General features: G+C 49.8%; 1 protein-coding gene across 1 annotated transcript in view; it reads right to left on the reverse strand.

Annotated features, from left to right (window-relative positions):
* The window catches only part of LOC146175543 (inositol-trisphosphate 3-kinase A-like), a 216,653-nt gene extending 193,704 nt beyond the window's left edge, over window positions 1–22,949 (reverse strand). The window contains exon 1 of the mRNA XM_084581941.1: window positions 20,331–22,949. Within this exon, the coding sequence (XP_084438067.1) occupies window positions 20,331–21,428 (1,098 nt within the window). The 5' untranslated portion in view covers window positions 21,429–22,949. The remainder of the gene's footprint in view (window positions 1–20,330) is intronic.

Consider the following 22,949-nt stretch of genomic DNA (forward strand, 5'->3'; position numbering starts at 1 on the left):
TCTTTGTTGTGGTGTGGAACTATCAGCGCTTTGTCGAAGGCGAACGGAATATATAGTGACAGCCACGTAGGTCTAATCGGACTGGATAAACATAATATCGACCTAATCGCCGCCCTGCACAACTCTGTGCGCAGAGATGTCCGAATAGCAGTGTGCGCTGCACGAGATTGCTTTGAAAACAGAATTCCTCTTCGGACGGGCCAACGTGTTGGAGGCCAGTGCATAAAACGTGTGAAACCTTTTCTGCAGCATTTATTCAGTGCTGTACAGGCAAGTCACCTTGAAGTTTTCACGTTCATTTTCGTCTTTTCTCAAGTAGCGAAACACTGAATTTTTCTAACCATGACTGCCTTTTCTGAGCCGCATGAGATTATGACATGAGAAACGACGAACTTGATGCGCTTATATAAATCGGCATTCTAGTAAACACGCTTTGGCGCCTATAAGCCCGAAAACTGTTTTTTTGACACCTTCTATGGGAGCCGTAATCGAACCGCACGGCATTCTGTGCAGCAAGCGGCCTTTCTCAACTTTTTTTAGAACAGCTACAGTGTCATGTGTGATAGAGCAAAATAAGGTAAACGACTGTTTACCGAGGGGAACTTGCGCGAAAGTCGTTTTGCGCTTGTGTAATTTGCACGACTGGTTTGCCATCGCGGATCGATTCGGAGTCTGTGTTCGATGATCGGCAGCGCATTGTGTGAGCGCGGTGAGCTTGAGATGGCTAGTTTTCAACTTCTATTTGCAGGTTCCAAACAAGCGAGCATTTGATCGAAGAAAACGGTGTAGGGGGCGGAGCAGAGGTCAGAAAACGCGGCAAAAATAAATATGAAAGTATGACCTAGTGACACGTTATCTACATCATTCCTTCTAGCCAGATCATCGTGAGAATCGGTCCTTCCATTGCGTTGTCGGCCCAGTGTGCACCGCTTCTCTGACATACGGCCAGGCTGAGACTGTCAGTCGCTCGAGTGCACTGAAATTTCAGCGCATGGCTTAGTTGCTGAGGGCAATTACATCTGTTACAACAGCGAACAAAGCAGCTGAAGATACTACTGTAAGCGCCAGAACAAATTCAGTCGTCAGTGGCAACGCACCTAAAAAACGAATCCGTGTGATCATAACACGATCACGCGACATCAAAGGAGAGATCACAAGGTAAGCTGACGATTTCAGATAAGGAAGAAGTCTTTCCGAGTACTTCTTTTCGAGTGCTGTTATTTTTTTATCCATTACCTACTTTGGGGCACGTTATCTGGCTTACCTTGCGAAATGTGAAAATATACTGCAAGGGCTTGCGATGTGCCTGAATAGGTTGGTTTCTTGCGCAGGCCGCTAGGTGGCGAGCAATATTATGGTGTTGAGAATAGCCTAGCTACCCCTAGACAATAATAATAAAACGTTAGAAAATTGTTAATTATCGTTATTAATTACCCACCGAGCATTAGCAATAATTACTCAAACTTCGAAGCACTTTTCAGTTATTAGTGACCTGAATGATGGTCGTTTTGATAATAATTAATTGTGTGTCATCGCTTTCGCTCACAAAAGCAGCATTTGGTTAAAGTTTCGAGGGAAATGATGGAAAACATAATTAGGGCTACAAAACGCCAAGAGCGACCAGAAACGGCTTAATTTCTACGAATTTCTGATAATTTTAGTACGCGGTTACACCGCGAAGGCGAACAAACGAGAATGGAACAGTTTGACAACCGCCTTCACAAGAGAAGCGTCGCTTGCCTGTCGTAGAATTTCAAAGAGAAATATGTAAAGCAGGCTTCCTCGATCCTTATACCAACTAAGTGAGCTGAATGTTTCGTTTAGCCATGCCCTGCTCCACTTCCTTTTCGTACTCGCTTTCCTTAGCTATAGCCTTTGCGCATGCAGTGGAGAACGAGGCAGCGGCAGCCCAGAAAACGAGGGAACACATATTTGTTCCCTTTATTTGTTACGATGCGGCGCCTTTAGAGAAGTGTTCTACCAGTCCGAAACAATTGCTTCTGTACACCCGGTCTAAAGGGTCGAAACGCCTTTACATCATCACCACCATTCGCAAGCCTTACCAGCTACTCGCGCTATGACTGCTCCTAACTGCTCCTAACTGCTCCCTGTTAGCGGCGCCACATCGCTGCGAGTAAATTAACACAGACATCAAGAGAGCTTCCACTGCGAAGCGAGTGATGTATCAGGAAATCAAAACACAGATAAGGCTTTGGTAGAAACACGGCAGAGAGCAACAAGGTACCACGCGACGGCTTCAGCAAGCGGAGAAATTCTAATCAAAAGAAACTTCTCCTGTCGGCTCTGCAAACTTCCTAAATCGCCTTTTTTTTTTTTTTTTTTCTGGCGGATCTCCAGCGATTTAGAATATGACCAAATTACCTCGCAGATAACCCTTTCTAGCATTAATTCAGTAAGAGCTGCTAGCCCGGGAATCGGGGCAACCACTAAATATATCGCTATAGTTTCTCACCCTCAATCCACATCAGTCTTCGTCGGGCCCTCGGCAGAAATTAACTGTGAGCGAAAAGCATAGTCACATTATTCATTTCGCATCGCGGTTGCAAAAAGCGCGCCGAGGGAGGAGTCACCGAATTTCGATGCATGAACCTATGTTGCGCGCTCGAGCGTTTATCATCGGTTGTGGTGACGTCCGCATTGACACGCACGCACGCACGCACGCACGCACGCACGCACGCACGCACGCACGCACACACACACACACACACACACACACACACACACACACACACACACACACACACACACACACACACACACACACACACACACACACACACACACACACACACACACACACACACACACACACACACACACACACACACACACACACACACACACACACACACACACACACACACACACACACACACACATTGCAGGACGAGCCGCGGAACGGAAAGAAGCCATCCAACACCCACACACACACTCGCAAAGAAGCGAAATGCTGCGAGGTTCTGCAAAACAGCTTTCGCATACAAACCAAACGTTTACAAGCATACGAAAAAGAGTGTATCGCAAACGGCTTCTAGTACATTCTGCACTGCTGCATATATAGTCACGGCCGCGTTTTACTGGCTTTACTGCGAGGGCCGTTAACTGGAGCTTACTCTGATTCGCTAGGGCCATTTTTTTAACCTACACCTGCTACACCAGTGTAGCAATTTTGCCATACTTCCAATGGTGTCTTTCTACACCGCGGTGTAGGTTAAAAAAAAATGGCTCTGGTGTGTTACTGAAGGCCGTGTTGTTCTTTGATGTTAAAACGGGTCGTGGCCAAGCCAATGCAAGCCGGAGCGAAGTCAAAGAAATGGAAGAAGGGGGAAAATGATAAGAAAAAGACGACAAAGAGAAAATGAGGTGTATGGAGTGACTCCGTCGTGGATAAATGGACATGGTGGCTGGCGCTTCCCGAACGTATTTACTAAGTAGTTGCATTGTAAAGCCAGAAATATTTAGCTTCAGCGCTCACAATGACACCAAGATGGCACTTAAACCATTAAAGGGCGTCAGAAATGGGTGGAAAGCGATATAAGTCGTTGTCATTATGGCCTGCCACGAACCAGCAGCGACTTTAATGCAAGATGCAGACGCTCACAAAACGCAGATATGACCATCTAAGAAAGTCAGACACCTTCGGCTGTCCTGTGTTTTCAAGAAGTGCACATACGTAGCGGAAAAGGGCGACCTCCGAAAAAAAAAAAAGAACATAAGCGCAGATCATGGGGACGAGGCTTGCGATACAGAATACCGCAATATTGCTATCCGGAAACTTAAAACTATAGCGAACTAGAAATTTTTTACATGATTCACTTATACTTGAAACACACCGTAATAGCGCTGCCGCATACCGTGTGTATAGTCATTAAATGCTTTTAGTTTAGCGCTACCGCTTACCGCTACCGCTTACCGCTACCACCTACTGCTACCGCGCGAGCGTCAGCACGCATGTGCAGATCACCCAGAGAGCGACAGATGGCGCCATGTGCCTGTCAAAAGTCAGCCAGATGACGCCAGGTATCTGGCAGCTGTCGGCAAACCTGCATGTCGTGTTCGAACTATATATCTGCGCCTCTATCTGCGCCTCTATCTGCGCATACAGAGTGGCGCGACGCGATAAGCGGTAGCGCTACTCGGTATGGTTAAAGTTTCCCCTGTCAAATTTCTGGTAGACGGCAGCTAAAGCAGCGATGAAATATACATGCGATGATGACATGTTGCACAGTGATCAAAGCGGTGTCGAACCAGGGTTTCTGCGGTTCATCTTACGCCAAAAGCGTTGCTGCACAAAGCGTGAGAAAACTTATTTCATGAGATACCGTTCTTATCTTTATCAGAACGAATAATTAAGCGAAAGCCAAAGTTGTAGGGCGTGGTGCCATCTAGAAAATTAAACAATAAAAGATATACTGAGGTGATGTTGACGGAGGCAATGATCTTGTTCATTTACTCTTTCTAGCGGTGAAAGGTGGGGGATTGGCATCCTATACCAAGTAGTGACGAATTGCGCCACGCTTCTGCAGTATCCGCTGGATGACCTCAATTTTATCCGCTACTCTTTTCACTACTTCTCGGAATTCGCCTGTTAGGATCAGATATATTTCCCGTCTACTGCAAGGAATATTTATTTCTTCCCACGTACGGTCCCGGGTTGGTGAACAAGGTCGCGATGGACGTGGAGTTTATTATTATTATCATCATCGTCATTCAAGCTATCAATAAAGGGTGTGATACAAGATACAATCTTATTAAGTGCATATGTCTCGTGAAACGGTGGAGCAGTTGCCGGTAGAACTATCGCAAGGCAAACCCACCAGAAGCTGCAGCAACTCAACTCTTCTCCTGAAAGCTGAGTTATTATCACACAATGACATTCAATAAGGCGTTAATTGCGACTCTTCTTCTAATTAACACCATCTTTAGAAAGTGCAAGAGCCCCAAAAGAATGTCCCACACCTTTGAAACAAGCGACACTGGTTACACATTTCTTCTGCGAATCACACTCGAATCTGGCATGACACACTTGTAGAAACTAGGTGTCACTGTCACTAGAAAATCTATTCTGTAGGTGTTTCTGTCAAACTTACTCCCATTGATAGCGGTGTAACGGCATGAGCTACGGAAATGTAAAATGCCCTTTAGGGAGTGATTTTTAGAAGCGCAGAGTGCCCCGAGGACAGCTTTCGGGGACTTCTAGAAAGGGGGGTCTGCAGACTCCCATTTAAAACGCCGCTAACCGCATGAACTCTTTTCCAAAGCCTATGTGGCCGTGACTCGCGAACACGCGCCACCGCTTGACCGGGCCCACCGGTTTCCGTCTTGGGACGGCGGCGGCACCTGTCGGTCGGAGAAAGAGTCGCAGCGATGGCCCGGAGGAAACTGCGTTGCCGCATGTGACAATTGTATATGACCCGACGCGTGGACGGAACTATATATTTGTCGTGCTCTTCGATCGCCGGAGGCGCACTAACGCGGCATAAAACGCGGACCTTTCAGCACACCGGCCATAAACACGTGCTAACTCTTGGACTGTACAACAGCACGCGACCGATTTCAGCCACTATTTCAACATAGCACAGCCGCAGGCTCCACGGCCGTCATAAAACGTTGGTATGTTAATGGCTTCCTCGACGGTGCACGCACGCCGCCGCGAGCGCATCGACGAAGCCAAAGCAGGTGGGCCCCTCGGTACTGTAAGTGGTTACAATAGTGGCCTCTGCAGATGTCTGAGTAAATTGAAGAGGACCAAAAGTTGCGGGGGACACTGAAGCTCCGACGAGGGTACCGCTATTGCTCAGGCATTCCCCCGCTGAAACCTGGCTACAACAACGCATCGACATGGCGTAAGCTACTTCATTAGATTAGGCGTATCTCTTGGCGCACCGAAGGGACCGGTTTCAGCGTAGCTAGAATATTTGTGCAAGCAGTTCTTACATCCAGAGTCACTTACGGGACCCTCTTAACCAAGCCACATGAACGAGCCTTCGTAGCCTAGGTGTTGTTTGCCTAACTCAGTATCTAAGAGCACTGCAAGGTTGATTCTTATTTCATATCTTCATATTGAGATGAGCAACCCGAATTGTTAGCTCCTCCCAACTTTCTGGTGCCATATGGTCTCGTTAAGTCGCACATTCAGGACCTGGTCATGCCAGCTGATAGTTACCAGCGCCATACGCGTGATTCTTCGCTCACAGCGCCGGCACCGATGCCGGACTTATTGAATAACAGGACCTTCAGCACTGTTGCAACGCCGCATATACATGTATACAGGCCGCGCATGGATACTTGTGCGTGCGTTGTCCAACACGAAAGTGCCCGTTCGCCAGTCTCAGATGAAGACGCAAGGATGAATGCAGAGATCAGCGCATCAATAACCCAGGCGCGTGCGATCGGACGGAAAAATAGTGACCCACAGCACTTCGTGACCGCATCCTTCTTTCCCTATGAAAAGGGGGTGTGCTCCGCGGCTCATAATGAAAACGTGCGAGCTGCGGTGTGCGTGCATCCAGGTGGCGGCGTAAGGAAAGCAATCAACATGGGAGGTACACAGTCACGCGGTGACGGCGACGCTTCGCGGGAATCCTATGACCGGCACGGCACCCTACAGTGTGGGCCTCGCATTACCAAACCGCTGGTTATGCAGATAACCAGCGCTGCTCTAAACCTATATCCTTGCTCCCCATCTGCGTGGTATAGATAATTTGTGGTAAAGCAAGCTAACGGCTTATATGCTGTATATGATTTTCCCGGAGATCTTCAGTGGTAGACCCTATGAAGGCCGAGGCTTCAGCGCCTTAGTGAGTGGTCATACGGATCGATATATTCGTTTACAGTGCACTTTCTCAGTATGCTGCGTCGAAGCAGCGGACATGATAGTATTATGTCGTAGGCGAAAATACGCGCCCACTAGTGCTGGCCAATAAGAATGCGATTCAGTTGGGGTGAGAGATAGCGCTCCCCATAACTAGTGCTCATCATACTCAACCACTGGCAGTCAAGTGGTCCATTCAGCTAGGCCTCGAAAGTGCAGGCGGTAGGGATGCATGCCCAGTGTGATGGCGAAAAGGGACGGAACGCATAGTTTCGATCCCTCTTTTCCCACCCATGGGTAGGCAGCTGAAGCCTGTGAATTTCTTACGATTAACGTATTTGTGCTTCGCAAGCAAGGACAGCCGTCCAATATTCCTACCTCTTAACATTGGCAGTGATCACATCTTCACATCTGCAGGCGCAAAAGCTAATCCTGACGGCAAACTGAGCATCAAAGACAGGTGATGCAAGTGCATACATGTGCACAGAGTGGAAGATATGCGATAAAAAGGAAGAATAAAGGGGGCTCGGACAGCCGCATTTCCTTTCTTCACTGCCTTAGCCTACACCTGGCCTAAAACATGAATTGGCACATGCGGACAACAGTAGGCATTTATGTAGCGATAAGGCCCCGCCGTAAAAGCGGTTTATGTCCCCTCTCTATGGAGTCCCTTGAGTGTCTTGTTGCATGTAACGCTAAACTGCTCAAGGATCTCATTGCCCCGGGACACGGCTTCTTCACAAGCGCGCTCTTACCGGGACTCTATATAGATTTGAAGAGAGCCTGTGCACATGTATACTTATAAGGTCAGAACCTTAGCACCTGCCGATCTGCTACCTACAACTATACGGTGGCTCTAAGAGAGTGCCTATAGTTCTATACCATAGGCACTATAGTGCTATAGTATAGTGCCTATGGTATAGTCTAGAGTACATATAGGTACTATACCAGCTTAGGCTTGCAGGCCTAGACTGCACTGTAAATGTAGCAAGCGTTACTGCGAATGAGACTGCCTATTCCGCTCCCTATCATTGCAAGTTCTAGTACAGTTCCAACCATGCGCCGTTCATGCGCGCCGCCGGCCTTGGAAGATTCCCGCGAATCCTTCCACCCGGGCTCGCTAGACCGAAGGAAGTGCCACTCGAGCGGTGACACAACGTCGCCACACCAAAGGACGTGCCCTGCCTTCCCAACCGACGGAGCACTTCACCACGCTGTATACATTTGCGTCAATAGCGCGGGCTGTCGTAAAAAGCACACGCATTTTTGGTGACGACACCCCCTGAACAGCGTTGTGCACGTCCGCCGTAGAACACTTGGCGCGTCGAACCAGTACACATCCTTCATCTCTATTCGAAGATTGTCTAAAAAGAGCACATGAGAGGAGCCACACAGACCTATCGAGGTATTGAGGAGGAGAGAACAAGGCGTTTGCCAGGTGACGACACGCGCGTAAGGACAGACGGTGAGATAAGCCAGACACATGCTGGCTGTCTCAGAGCGGGAAAGATGGGCAGGAAAATTCGTTTTCCACTCGCCCGGACGCGAGCTGTCGTCCGCCAGTGATCTTCCGTTTTCCCGTATTTTGTGGATTTGTGAACGATCTTCATGACTGCAGCGTTTGGCAGATGAAAATGCAAAACGAAATTAAGTGCGGTTTGGCTGGTGAGATGTCAATGAAAGACGAGATCGCAGTGACCAGTGAAGTGCTATATCTGCCTCGGCGAGTGTTATAAACTGATTGCCGACGAGTGCTTTAAGGCGAACGCCTTTCTTGACTCATGGGCAGCGGAAATGCCCGCACGAAGTGGCACTTAAAGAAAAAAAAATATTTCTCCACCAGTGATCAAACCTCTATCCTCCCCTCCCCTCGTCACCAGCCGAGCGCGCAACCACTACTCCACTCCATGAGCTCGCGCGAAACCGATCGTGGACCATGGTAGCGATGTCAATGAAGGTGCATTTAGTTGATAAGGATGGTAGTAGCGATGGTGATGATAGTAGGAATGACAATGACGGGGTAGTTAGTGAAAATAGTCTTGTAAAGTGGCGTTCGCCATTTCGGCTCTTAAGTAGGATTAAGCGTATTGAATTCTGGACTTCAAAAAAAAAAAAAAATGAATTCACTTAAAAAATGCTCGTGCTCCAGAACGATCCACGATCGAGCTTTGTAGAGCGCGTAATTACCGCATAGATGTGAATAAATGAAATAATAATAAATAAATATATCTTTATTTAATGTGCGCAGGAACAACTAAGGAGTCTGCGTGCTGCAGCACAATAAAAAAAAATAATACTTGGTTCACAGGAAGGGAAAGACGCAGTATCTGTCACACTTGTTTCTATAGACACCTGTACTGCGCCGTAAGGAAAGGAAGGAAGGCGGAAGAGGAAAGAGAGAAAAATGAGCCATCGTGCAGGGCTACAGAGTAATGGCGATCACCTGGGATAAATGAAATAACAGTTCTATTTCTTGTAACGATGTCTTGGACGAGCTAAACGGGCTATTTCCGTCAGAAAAAAGAAAGAAAGAAAAAAGACCGATCATAGATCTCGTCATGCGAGATCAAACATCACTGTTATCACGTTTCCGGTAGAGTGAAATCAAGGAGTCAGCCTCTACAACAGTGAAATATTTCCCTCGGTAACACGCCTAAGGCTTGGCGCTGCAAATTTTAATTTATGTTCAGTTTCGCACAAGTCTGCCTCAAGACTTCCACCAGCAATTCGGTGCTTATTTTTAGTTCTTGTCGAATTTTGTAGCTCGCTATACAACCAGCTTCGCGGACGCCCGGCGCGAGATTGCAGATTCGGTACCTTTCCGCGTTTATCAGTGAGAGGCAATGCAACTACTATGTCCGTGTGCAACTGGGGCTTTCGCGCACGCTGAAGAGAGACCCATTAGCATCTGCATGCAATCATTGCGAAGCCCGCGCGTCAGTGAATGCCTTCGGGTGTAAACACCCATTAATCTCTCCTTACTTGAAGAAGCTCTCGCGCGTATCACAGTGCGGCGTGCCTCTACTTTTGCGTGCCTGGTCAGCAATGCGCGTGTTTACAACCATGCGTAATGCGTCCGCACTTTCCCGCTTTCTCTCTTTATATCTTTAATTGAGTCAAACATCCTGGTTCTTAATGAGGCTTGGTAGCCAGAGGAAGAGTTGTGCAACCCTTATCGACCTCGCTAGACACGGACTGTCATAAAACCAGCAATCCTTTTTTCTTTATCTCCATGTAGACAAGTCCCGGACGCCGTAAATGACCCTCGCCGTCCGCAGATAAGCGCAGCTGCAGCAAAGGAGACATGCTGAGGCAAACGGACGTCATCTCCAGAAAATAAAAAAAAAAAAAGATTTTGAAGCTAGTTCTGCACGCAAAAGGTTAGGGCGATGTCAGCCAGTCGCGATGAAGCACACGACACGAGTGGGCTTCACACTGTGTATAGGAGATGCGTTGGTAGAAAATGGTTCAATCGTTAAAATTTCAACCACCTTCGTTGCGGAGCGAAACTCACTTAGCTTGAAGTGAACACTCAAAATCTCAATAATTAATTCAAGCTAATTATCTAATTGGGCGGAATTTAGATGGATGGATGGATGGATGGATGGATGGATGGATGGATGGATGGATGGATGGATGGATGGATGGATGGATGGATGGATGGATGGATGGATGGATGGACGGACGGATGGATGGAATATAGGAGCGTCCCCTTTGAAACGGGGTGGTAGCAGTAGCTATCATGCTCATTTTTCTCCATATATATTAATTATTGATTTAGATTGGTTAACTAAACCATCATTCTATTTATTAAATTTTTGTTTCTACATTACTAACATTATGTCACTTCTCTGCTTTTAAACCACCAATCTTCCAGCTAGAAAGTACTCTGAAAAGCGCCACACAGCGGGTTGGTTGTATAACTTTTAATTCCATCGGAAATGGGCGTCCGCTCTTCCCGGCCCCCGGCACGCGTGCCGGGGAAGACAGGGAGTCGTGCGCCCGCGGATTAGAGGCTGGCAGGTAGCCCTTGGCTTGTTGCGGCCTCTTCCGCCAGATGGACGGTGCGGTGCTGGATCGCAGGGTCCGCGCTTCGCAGCAGGGTATCCCAGGCTACTCTACTCTTAATATTTTGTCCTATCCCTGGAGATTGTGGGCACTCCCAAATTATGTGGTCGAGGGTCCCTCTCGCCCCAAAGTGCGTGCACAGATCATTTTCCCTAAGGTCTGGTAGCGTGTGAAACGTCCAGACTGGGTTCATGAACGTATTAGTTTGTAGCCGCCTCCACGCGACAGCTTCTCTATTATTTAGTCTAACATCTGGCGGGGGTACCAGTCTACGTCCCAATTTATAATGGTCGATGATTTCCCCGTAATTTTGCAGACGCTCGTCGTATGCCCAGTGTTCGGGGGGCTCGACGGCTACCCGGAAGTAGAGAGCTCGGGCTAGCTCGTGAGCCGCCTCGTTACCAGGGACGGCAGCGTGAGCGGGTGTCCAAATTAACTGAATTTTCCTATTCAGCGTTCTTTGGGTGAGGATTTTGGCCGCCTCCGGCGATATCCTCCCCTTCCCAAAATTTTGAATGGAAGTTTTGCTGTCGCTAATTATGAACTTGGCTTCCGTTCCTACGCAAGCTAGCGCTATCGCAACAGCGGGAAACACTATGCCTCTGACTCCCTTTGTTGAAAATACGTGACATACCCCGTGTACACCAGTAAGGCTTCTTTCGTGCGTCTCTGTGTATGTTGCTTCAAAAACACGTTGGCATCTTTCGCATGCGTGCGATGATGCAACAAATAAGCCTGCGCGGTCTCCCGATAGCCGGCGCCAGTTTGAAAAGAAGAGAAACATTAGGAGCGAGAATGCGAGAATTTTCCCGCTCTCATTACTCAGGCAGGACGGACGGCTGCGATGCAAAAGCGCACCATTTATTTCTCTTTCTCTCGATTAGCGTCATCCCCCACCCCTTGCCCCAACCTTATTTTTGGCCTTTCTTGCTTCTATCTATTTAATTATTTTCCTCGTTTCGTTATGGCGGCCTCTCAGCTAATTAATAAACATGCAGCGGTCTCGAGAGAGCCGAAAAAAAAAAATCCATCAAGCTAGCGAACGCACGACGACAGCGAGACGGGCGATAAGGGGCTTCTTTAATACCGTGCGTTTTATTTTCGCTCTGGAATGCTTTTCCGAGTCTCTGACAACTTAATTGCCCGTAGTTTCACTTGTGCAAAAGAGTTATACACACTGACAAATGCCGGTTGACAGTCCGGCATCTGTACGTACATATTTGCAGTCCTGCATGCGCATAGTGAAGGGGCACGATGACTGTGACACGCGCGAAGTCGTCCGCGTATGCATGCAGGTGCCTATCTCGAGGCCATTGTGAACGCGGCTTAGCTTGTGGTATAATACACCCGAATGTCATCAGAAATACGAAATCAAACCGAAGTAAACCATCAGAAAGCAAAATAGAAAAGTTTATTTGGCTTGATGTGCTATGATGAGTGAGGACAAAAAAATAAAAAAAAAATATGAAAATTCCCTCAATCTCCTCTTCGCGCCCCTCCGGTACAAAGAAGCGGAATTAAGCGACAGCTGTCCAGTTTCTCCAGGGGAAGCTCTGGAAAGGACGTCCACCAACGGTTCTCGGTGTACATAGTGTCTTCCTGTTACTGTGCGTCCAAGGCAGGTGGTCCGTTTCACTAAAATTTATCGACAACTGCAGACACTGATCCATACAATCACTCCACGTAAAGGGGAATGATACGCTCCTGTCTGGCCGTGAAGCCGGCCGAGCGAAGTTCGGTAGACAAATACGAGCCTCCTGTGGCGCAGATGCACAACACTGTGCACATAATTTAACGTTCCGCACGATGACATCGGTGGCCCAGCGTTGACATTTTCATATCACGCGAGGTTGAACAGCTCACGGGAGCGCGTGCCAGGAGAAAATCAAATATACGTGAAGCCTGCTTTGTGCTCGGCTCTGTCGAGTTTCAAAATCCGGTTGACTTTCAGCGATTCATTTTCGGACCGCAGGAGCACGTGCCGGTTTCCATCCCACAGAGTGTGTGTGCGTGTGGGTATGTGTGTGTGTGTGGTGGAGGGAGGGGGGGGGGGATGTTGGCCACGTCAAGAAAATAGCCGAGGCTCTTGATAGACCGAGTTTTAGACAAGCTGCATTGACATCAACGTACTCTATTAAGGGAGGAAAGAGAGAACGCAGGCAGGAAGCATGCGCGTCAGTAACGAGCTAAAGGGAGAGGGAAATAAAGAAAGGAAATGCGGCCGAATGGCGGCGCCTCATCCGGCGGTAAACAAGCGGCTGGACTGGGGCCAACGCCATATGCACCACCGAGAAACGAACGGCCCGATAAGAACGAAGGATGTCTTTGTGCGACTCGGCGTCGCTGGCATTTTCTGCCGAAGGGTGTATATGCCGAGCCGTCGTTTGAATGGGTCGCCGTTCCTTTGCGTGCTGTTGTTCTGCCACCTCGCCGCAATTCTCGCGAATTGGACAGGGGCCCTCGCGTGACGTGCACGGACTTCCCTTGACATGCGCATTTCGATTTCCCGTTTCTGCACCGGTGATGACACTGCAGGGGTTTACGTCTACCTATACGCATGTGTCCGCGTAAGGCGACGAACGCAGAGTAAAAACGGAAGGTAAATATTTACCCTGTCTGGTGGTAAAACTTAAGGGCAAGCGAAGGTCTATGAAATTTCCACAACTACACGAGCCGGGCATCCTGAAGAGTGAAGTTGAACGGGCCTTAGCCAGCCTTGCTAAGAACAAAGCTAGCGGAATTGATGGCATTCCAGCCGAGTTGCTTCAAAACCTCAACCATGACGACGCTGTTAACGTTCTGTATACATTATGTCAGCGGATTTGGACAACCCTTCAGTGGCCACATGATTGGAGGAGGTCAGTTTACATCCCCATTCCAAAGAAAGGCAGTGCCAAAGATTGTTCCAACTACCGCACGATCACGCTTATTTAGCATGCTAGCAAAGTGATGTTGAAAATCCTCCAAGGTAGGCTGCAGCAGTGTGTGGATCGGGAGCTTCCGGACGTGCAAGCTGGGTTTCGCAAGGGCAGAGGAACTAGAGACCAAGTTGCCAACCTTCGCTGGATCATGGAAAAAGCAAGAGAGTTCCAGAAACCCATCTACTTCTGCTTTATTGATTATGCGAAAGCGTTTGACTTCGTAGATCACAGTAGATTGTGGCAAGCTCTCCAAGAGATGGGAGTTCCAATTCACCTCATCTGTCTCCTCAGGAACCTGTATGAAGGACAAGAGGCCACAGTCAGAACTGGGCATGGTCTTACTGATTGGTTTCCGATTGAGAAAGGAGTGAGGCAAGGCTGCATACTGTCGCCCTGCCTATTTAACCTATATGCAGAGTGCATCATGAGGAAGGCCGGTCTGGACGAGTCTTCAGCTGGAGTGAAGATTGCTGGAAAACGTATCAACAACCTTAGATATGCGGATGATACCACTCTAATGGCAGAAAGTGAAGTGGAACTCAAGAGACTTGTGATGCGCGTACAAGAAGAGAGTGAGAAGTTTGGGCTTAAACTGAACACTAAAAAGACAAAGATCATGGCGTCTTGCCCTATCAAGTCCTGGAGCATCAAGGGACAAGAAGTGGAAGCTGTGACAGATTTTCTCTTCTTGGGCTCCAAGATTACCTCGGAAGGAGACTGCAGCCATGAAATTAGGAGACGCCTGCTTCTGGGAAAGAGAGCAATGGTTAGCCTTGACCGCCTAGTAAAGAGCAGAGACATTAGTCTGCCAACCAAGATCCGTATAACTCGTGCTATGGTCTTTCCAGTTGTGATGTATGGATGCGAGAGTTGGACTGTGAAAAAGGCTGACCGCCGAAGAATTGACGCGTTTGAATTGTGGTGCTGGCGAAGACTCTTGAGAGTTCCTTGGACTGCCAGAAGATCAAATCAGTCAATATTGTCGACCATAAACCCTGACTGCTCATTGGAGGGTCAAATTCTAAAGTTAAAGCTCAGCTACTTTGGTCATCTGATGAGAAGAGAGGAGTCGCTGGAGAAAGACTTGATGTTGGGAAAGGTTGAGGGTTGCCGGAGAAGGGGTAGGCAGCGAACGCGATGGTTAGATGGCATCCTCGAGGCACTGCAGATGAAGTTATGTGATGTTAGGAAGATAGTGAGAGACCGGAAAGCGTGGCGTGACATGGTCAATAGAGTCACGAAGAGTCGGACACGACTGAACGACTGAACTGACTGATGTTTTTCACATACGGCTTCGGAGGAAACCGCATGGCTGGAAGACTTTTGAAGAGGGCTGTAAGCTCTACTCATTGCCTAGCGTGCTCCAACCGTATGCGTATACAGCGATTCCGTTCCAGCTTTCGCAGTGTTACATAACTGTGCCAGATAGCGATCGCCATGCGTGGACGCTTGAGCAGGAACGCCGAGGCCGCGAGCCAAGCCGTATTTGAGGACGCAGAGAAAGAGGGGCTGAGGCTGATAGAGGGTGAGGAGGCGAGCTCAGTCACAAGGACGCTTCGACTGACGATGCGACCGTTCGGTCGGTCAGGCGTACGTCTTCATCTCTGGCGGCTGAATGGCAATGAAGGGAATCCCCCCATTTCTTATAATCTCTCGCGTTCCACGCGTATTTGACGTCGGGAAGACGGGCGCGAATTACGTCGTTTACACTGTCACTCCTATCTCCTTTCTGCTCGCATATGCTGCATGGGCGTTGTCTAGGGAGAAAGTCGGTAGGAAAGTCGTCGCCCTTGTATATCATGCGCAGGGGTGTTCTATTTTCCTCGATATGGATTCTTTATAAGTATTCTTTGAGCATCATTTCAAAAATCGAAAGTTTCTGACCGGATGCTACCTTCGGTCGTATTTCTTATTTCTGAATGCTAATTAATTAAATAAATGCGTTGAATAAGATTAAACACCATGCCAGCTAATTAGTTCAGCTCACATTGGTGCCCACATCAGCTGACTATAGGTCACCGGCAATGGCCGATAATTTCCGCGCTCGCCTTTCGATTGTCCCATTAATTCATTTTAACACAGTAGCGTCAAATGCTCAGTTCAGTGGAAAATCTAGCGTCGGCTTGACTGGAAAATCCTGGCTGGTCAAGAAAGTCGTGACGCAAACATGACGTTATACGTAGTGATGTTGCTTAAAAAAAAAAAAAAAAAAAACAGCAACAACAACACAGAATTGGAAAAAACCGCATGATGGACCGAAACTGTAAATCTACTGTATCTGTATCTGCAAAATACCACTTGAGTAGAATGATTATTCATTTAAGAGAATCGTATGCCCAGAGTTCCAACCGGAATGGTACTTCCTCTTATCGCTGTGCTCTACATTGCCTATAGTTTCTTGTGTGTTGTTGCGTAATCGTGTTGCATTTTGCACCGTGTTCAATTTGACATTGTGGTCCTCGTAGTTTGTACAGTTCCTATACTGTAAATAGAACGTTGTTCCTTTGTAATAAATACCACCATTGAAAAAACTAGTGACCTACAGTTGGCAGCGTCTCTGACTCACACACATAAGGTCGTGAGTTCGAATCGAGCCTGAAACCTGAAGTTCTCGACATTTCTTTCTTTACAAAGTTGCATCATTTGAGACATGCGGTGACATTTATTTCGCTTCACATACGATGTCTTAATCACTTTTCTTCCACGTGTGACGTCCAGATTCGCTTGATCGTCGTGAGGCGTTTGAAATTCCCGCGCTATGTCATGCTGGTGCGACATATGACATAAATCAGAAGTATCCACGTTGGACAGGACTCTTAAATCTATCGTTTTAAGAGCCTTTGGTCTTGGTTTCAAAAGTCCCTTTCACCTATAGTTCGATCACCACCGAAGAAAAGATTCGCGCACGTAAGACTTGTCTACCAAGCTCTCTCGGTGCATGTTATCTCAACCTTCGTGACCTATAGCGACTCGGTCTGGTTCAGTGTTGACTTGACCCATGCAAGGGCGCGTGCAAGGGCGCGTGCGCGCATGTGACCTACCCCAATCGGAGACATTCTTATTCCAATGAATCTTCAAACTCTATTACTCTCTTATCTCGTGCAGCCCTGCCGCGCTTGTTTCTCTGCTTGAGCGTTGACAAATGAAAGGTCACGCTTATCAGTCGAGTTGGGTAGGAGATCACAAAGCACTCTAAGCTGGCTCGGGAATGCACAATGCCGACGACGATAGTCGGCAGTGCATTCACCCGGGACCGAAGATCGCGCACGCCGCGCCAGGATAAGAAAGCGCGCCAAACATTAACGATTGTCAAGAAAGACGTTGCGTTAGGCAAAAGCCATCATCCGGGTTAGTATATTGCGTCGCCGTGAAAGCAGGCAAACCGGCAAGGAGGCAGGCAAAGCCAACCGGCGAACAGTTAAACGGGAGAACTTGCGTACCCAAATAGAGCTCGCCAACGTCGGCACAGTGATACGCAGACGCCGTTCTGACCCTGCAGTCGCCGGAATCAGAACGGCCGCCGCTCGCAGCCATGCTGATCCTTCTGGGCATCCTTCGTGCGCCTTCCCGAACTAGCCTCGATTATTGCAGAGTACACCGAAGCCGTCGTTGTGATGTTGCGGCCCTCTGCAGCTGCGCTCGGCTGCGTAAACGCTAATGAGCAATCATTCCTTTCATTGAGGCCTTTATTTATAGCATGTACTGGCATCGCATACACTGGCGGCGGCGCCGAGTGAATTGAATTCTCCAGAGCGAGAGGGTAAGAGTGGGGCGCGGAGGAGGAGGGAGGACACGCGCCGCTCACTGCTTCCGCGTGAGAGAGTCGTCGCTTACAGTTGCACCCACTGTGAAACAATGCGTGGCTGCTCGCCTTTGTAGTAGTACACAGACACACACGGACACATGGACGCATGCTGCCACAGCCATCACGGCGGCTGACGCGTGGAGCGTGAAGGCACGAGGCGCGCTTCGGTGCCTGACAGGCGCGCACTTAGGCGCACATCACGGGACGGGACGTAGTCAGGTGGTGGCAGTCGGCGCCTGCATAGCGCGCAGGAGTGCGAACGGGCGTACCCGGACTCACACGAGGATCTGGATGGTCCCGCGCACGCTCTGTAGATGGTGTGCTAAAGATTGTCAGGCCGCGGGTAGTTCGCTAAACTGGAGCAGATATGACAGGCAGCGCTAAATATCTGCATGATGAGCATGATTGTTGGAATTGTCGGTGACGTGTGGCAGACGAGCGCAAACAGACGATCACGAGTAAGGAAGCAGACAAAAACCGCGCTTCTTTTCCTCTACCACGTCCGTCTTTTGGGGTTCGTCTGTCGCAAAAGTAGGGAGAATCCAAGCAGTGTGGCCCTGAGAATTTTGACCCAATGTTGCGTACTGCACAAACACATATATTTAGTACAGAAGCAGTAATATCATTAAATCTGCGGGTGGGAGTCGCCCCGCCGCACGCACACACGAATAGGTGACGAGGACGCGGTAAGGGGACGGTATGCACCGTGGCGCAATCGTTCATCGTAGAGAAAGCTAACCAAACGATATGCGTGAATGGACAGGACACAATCCTATGCGACAGAGACGCGAGTGACAACCTGAGGTGCACGTCGAAGAGAAAGGGCCTATTAATCCGGCTCCGCGATTCTTGCTGATGCAGTGCGCCGTCATCGGCTGCCCTATCGCTAAGTAAAGTCTTCCTCTTTATATTTGTAATAATTCTGTCCTAAAAAGAAATAAAAGAACAAAATATCTCGAGCATTCGCGCTGAGCAGTCGCCGCTCGGAGTTGACGCGGCTCTTTCGTATAACGTTTCAAATGGGGCGAGAGCTTTCCGACATGTGCGCCGAGCACAAAGCAGATTTATCAGCGTCGCAAACGTTGTGACCCGCAGGCTTTATTTAGCACGACAACTTTGCGATACGCGAGCGGCACGAAATGAGGTGCCTCTTAAGATATGTTCTAAACTAAGTCACGCAACAATGCACTAGAAGTATATGTGTCGCCTTCTGAGCTTTCTAAGTAACCCTTAAAGACATTTTTTTTTTTTGTCGTTGGGAACTCATGCGGCAAATCATAAACATTTTCCACCGCTTTTAATGACCAGCCTACAGAAGAGAAGCCGAATAAAACGCAGGAATCCAACAGTTGATAAATATTGGTGGACACTCCGTCGTGGCGAGAGACGCTTCTCGTAACTAAATGACTCGAAACTATCTTCGAATCTGTCATTCGGCTCACACGTGCACACATGCGGAAATCCAATTTCTTTAAGTGACGGCTCACATATGTTCGCAAGGGAAAATTTTCCCCACGCATGTCAGCTTGCCCGCTAGAAGTAATGTATTCGTTTACGGCAGACTGCTGCACTTAATTTGATGTAAAACATCACAATTTACTTATCCATCACATGCACAAGGTGCTGGTACTAAATAGTGCATGATGGCGTTCTGGACGAATTTTGTCCTGTCCGTCTGTTCATATCGTCAGAAGAAAAAGAAATGGCCTGTACCCACCGCAGGGCCCGCGATCTAAATGAGGTCTGTCCCGGAGGCATGCGGTTGCATGACGCAGTTATGAATAATTACGCAAGTTTCCTTATTTCTCATTGGTCGAGCATATGTCTGTAAAGTGCCACAGAGGGCGTATAACAGAGGCGAAGGTTTGCGAACAGGCAATGTTCGAATGGCGAGAAATAAGCGTCCTTCTTTAGCACGTGTATCCCGTTTATAACAAATTCCTTATGTAACGAAACCTCCAGTATATAGAATGCATAATAGAGGCGCAGGGTTGCGAACATGCAATGTACGGATGGCGAGAAATAAGCGACCTTTTGCAGCACGTGTATCTCGTTTATAATAAATTTCTTATGTAACAGAACATTCGATACTGAATGTCAATCACAGTAGAACGTGCCCGTATTCGGTAGCCGGCTGGAAATGAAGGACACACTCGATGCGGCGCTTCCAGCGAGTTACATGTGCACTTGATTACCATGTCATTCCTAAGGATTAAAATCTTGCTACGTTCTGTCGACCTAGCCAGTTCGGCTTCAGTCTGATCATGGAGTGATGAAAATGAAAAAAAATGAGAAGGGTTCAACGCTGCTGAACCGAATGTGGAGCGAAAGCATTAGCTGCGGGTGACCGAGCGTTGTCCTCATTCACGGCTATTCAAGGTCATTTGTGACTGCGGCCACGGCCTACGCGACGGGCCGAAACCTGTAGTATTGCTTTCGCAATAAAAAAAAAAAAAAAAGGGGGGGGGGGGGGGAGTAGAGTGCGGGAAGCCTTTGGCAATACACTCTGGTCTCACAGGACGCGGGCGTACGGTAAATATTACGCAAGAAGGTAAATATTTCAAGATCCGATCATTGTACCGTTTTAAACGTGGATGCCGACTGGCCTGTTTCCAATTGTTCTTGGACAGGTACAGGCCAAACGTGGGCCAGGAAGATGATTCGCCGGGTCACAGAACGCGACGCTTTCTTACACACTCACCTTCGAAGAACATGCCGAACCGGCCTCGCTGACGTCGCTCTGCGAGGCCTCGTCATCCCACGAGGCGCTGGACACAGTGGACGACAGCGAGCACGAGCTGCACGAGCGGCCGCCGAGAGAGAGGTAGTCCCGGGCCTCGCCGAATGACGAATGGTTGCTCAGGTCGACGTCGGCCTCCTCGATGATCTCGGGCGAGACGTCGCAGCTACTGAAGTCGCTCACTATCACACACGGCGCGCTGAGCACGGGACACGACAGCGACAGGCACTGGGACAGCTGCCGCTTGCTGCCGCCGTTGTTAGCACACATGACGCGGTCGCCCGGAAGGCTGGTGCGGTGCAGGTGGTGCTGAGGGTGCTGAGGCTGGTGCAAGGAGTCAGCGACGCTGAAACCATCGTCCCCGCCACCTCCTCCACTTCCGTGGACCAGCACGGAGCAGACATGGTCACCGCCGTTGTGGCCGGGGGCCGCGGCGACGAGGCTCCCGTTGGCACCATTACCACCACCTCCACCAGGGACGGACGAAACCAGCAGGGCTGCGTTTTCGCTGGTGTCGAAATCCACGGCCGAGTCGGCGCTGCAGGAGCGTCGCGACTTGGAAGACGGTGGCACGAAGCACGGTTCTTCCAGCTCACCAGGCATTGGCGAAGGTGGCGACTCGATCACCACAACCGACACGAGTGACGCGGGTGACTCCGCGTGACCGCTGTCCTCGGACGACAGCGTCGCGCTCTCCGACGCTGGCGTCATGAGCGTCGTCGTCGATGCTGGTGACTTGTCGCTGCTGTTGTGCTGCTGCTGCCGGCGCGCGCCGAACAGCAGCGGTGTTTTGGCGAACACCTCGCGCAGGAGCTGGCACGGCCGCCAGCGCTTGCAGCGCTGAATGGATTCGAGCGAGTACGCCTTCTTGGTCGTCGTTGAGCCTCCGCCGCAGGCAGCGCGAGCGCGCGATCCGCCGTCCTCTTTCCGGGATGGGCTGCACGAAGTGGCGGTGCCGCCGCTGCTGCTGTTGTTGAAGCTGCGCGAGCGGGTACGACTGGCGGCGCCGCGACGGCACGAGGCCTCGCCACTATCGTCGTCGCTGCGTCGGTCCTCCATCGTATGCGCACGCGAGCACTCAGATGCACACTCAAAGCAGCCGCGTTTCCTTAAGAACACTCACCGGACAGCGGCACCAAAACGCTCGCGCAACCACACCTACTGGTTCCACGGTGCACTGTCACATCTCTCGGACAACCCGCCCTCCAACGCACAGCCGTCACGAACGCCGAAGGAAAGATGCAGACCGATGGCAGCGTAGCGCAGTTAGCGGCATACCACGAAGCAGGCGGAGCGCTTGCAACGGTCGCCTGCGACTGCGAAGCGGCGACAGAGGCAGCTTCGATTCCGACGTAAAGCCAGTTCAACGACGACACGCCGACAGTCGCGTCAAGTCGCGTCGGGCGCGTGAACAGTTTCGCACGTCGGAAAACACACAAACGGTACCCAGTGGGAGGGCAGCACTTCGTTCGGGGACCGCCCGCTTGCAGGGTGCGACGTCGAGACGAGGAGGCTGCGGCGGCGGTCGGCGAAAGGCGGGCGCGCGTCTATATCGCAGAGTTGAATCCGGCGCTGCGTTCGTGCGGTCGACGTCGTCTCCGCGCCGTTCGTGTTTCAAAAGTTGCTCAAGACCCCGGATCGAGTGGCGCGGCGTGGAACCGCGTACACGATTCGTTCTCTCGGCACGCAGTTTGTTTCGTTTTCTTGATTTTTCTTTCTTCCCTGCCCGTATATCCGGCTTTTCGCTGTCGCTGCACTTTTATTTCTTTTTTTCGTTTTGATGCACGAGCAGCAGCGACGCCGTCAACGACGAGAGACGGTCACGGTCGGCACACTCGCATACTCGTACACACGCACGCACAAACCACACACATAGGGGGCACGTAGACTTCAAAATCAGTGAGCAACGAAAACGCCGACTACGGCGACGTCGATTTCACTCGCCGGCGACAGGTTCTGGTACGCTACAACGAACGACTAGCACGACGCCACCGGCACGCTACCAGCCGTGCGACCCAATTATCGGGTTGTTTCGAGCTGAGAGGGTGAAGAACGTACGGGGCACGGAGCGGGGCGAGAATTATACGTTTTATCGCTCCAGACTTGTTATATTATTATTTCCCCGTTCCTATGTCGTTGCGTCGTCACCCCAGCCGCGACCGCAGCCGTTCATTCGTAAGCCTTTTTTCGATATTCTTTTACACTGTTTACTTTCCTCTTCCAGCGATGCCTAATAATTCGTCTGCTTGACAGCTGAGTCGCGAGGAAACGACCCGGGAGGCAGTTGAGCAGCTCACTAACGCGCGACTTCCTGCTCGCTCGCTAGGCGCGTTGGTGGCGAGTGCGCAAAGCAAGATAACAGGGAATAAAATATGCACGGTGTGCGAACAGACGGCTCCTCTATAGAGCTGCTTTAAGTCCACAAGACCGAGCATCTGTGCCTACGCAGGAGGTTTCAGTAGCGGAAGTATTGTGCACTTACATACGGTGCTGGGATTCCGCTCGGGGTTCGGTTTTGGACAACTCGGTAGCCAGCTCGATGTCCGCGTCAGAGAGGCGTCACGAAGCGCGGAAGAAACG

The sequence above is a fragment of the Amblyomma maculatum genome, chromosome 10 (genome assembly GCF_055883805.1).
Source record: "Amblyomma maculatum isolate TAMU_Amacu chromosome 10, ASM5588380v1, whole genome shotgun sequence".
Taxonomy (NCBI): Eukaryota; Metazoa; Arthropoda; class Arachnida; order Ixodida; family Ixodidae; genus Amblyomma; species Amblyomma maculatum.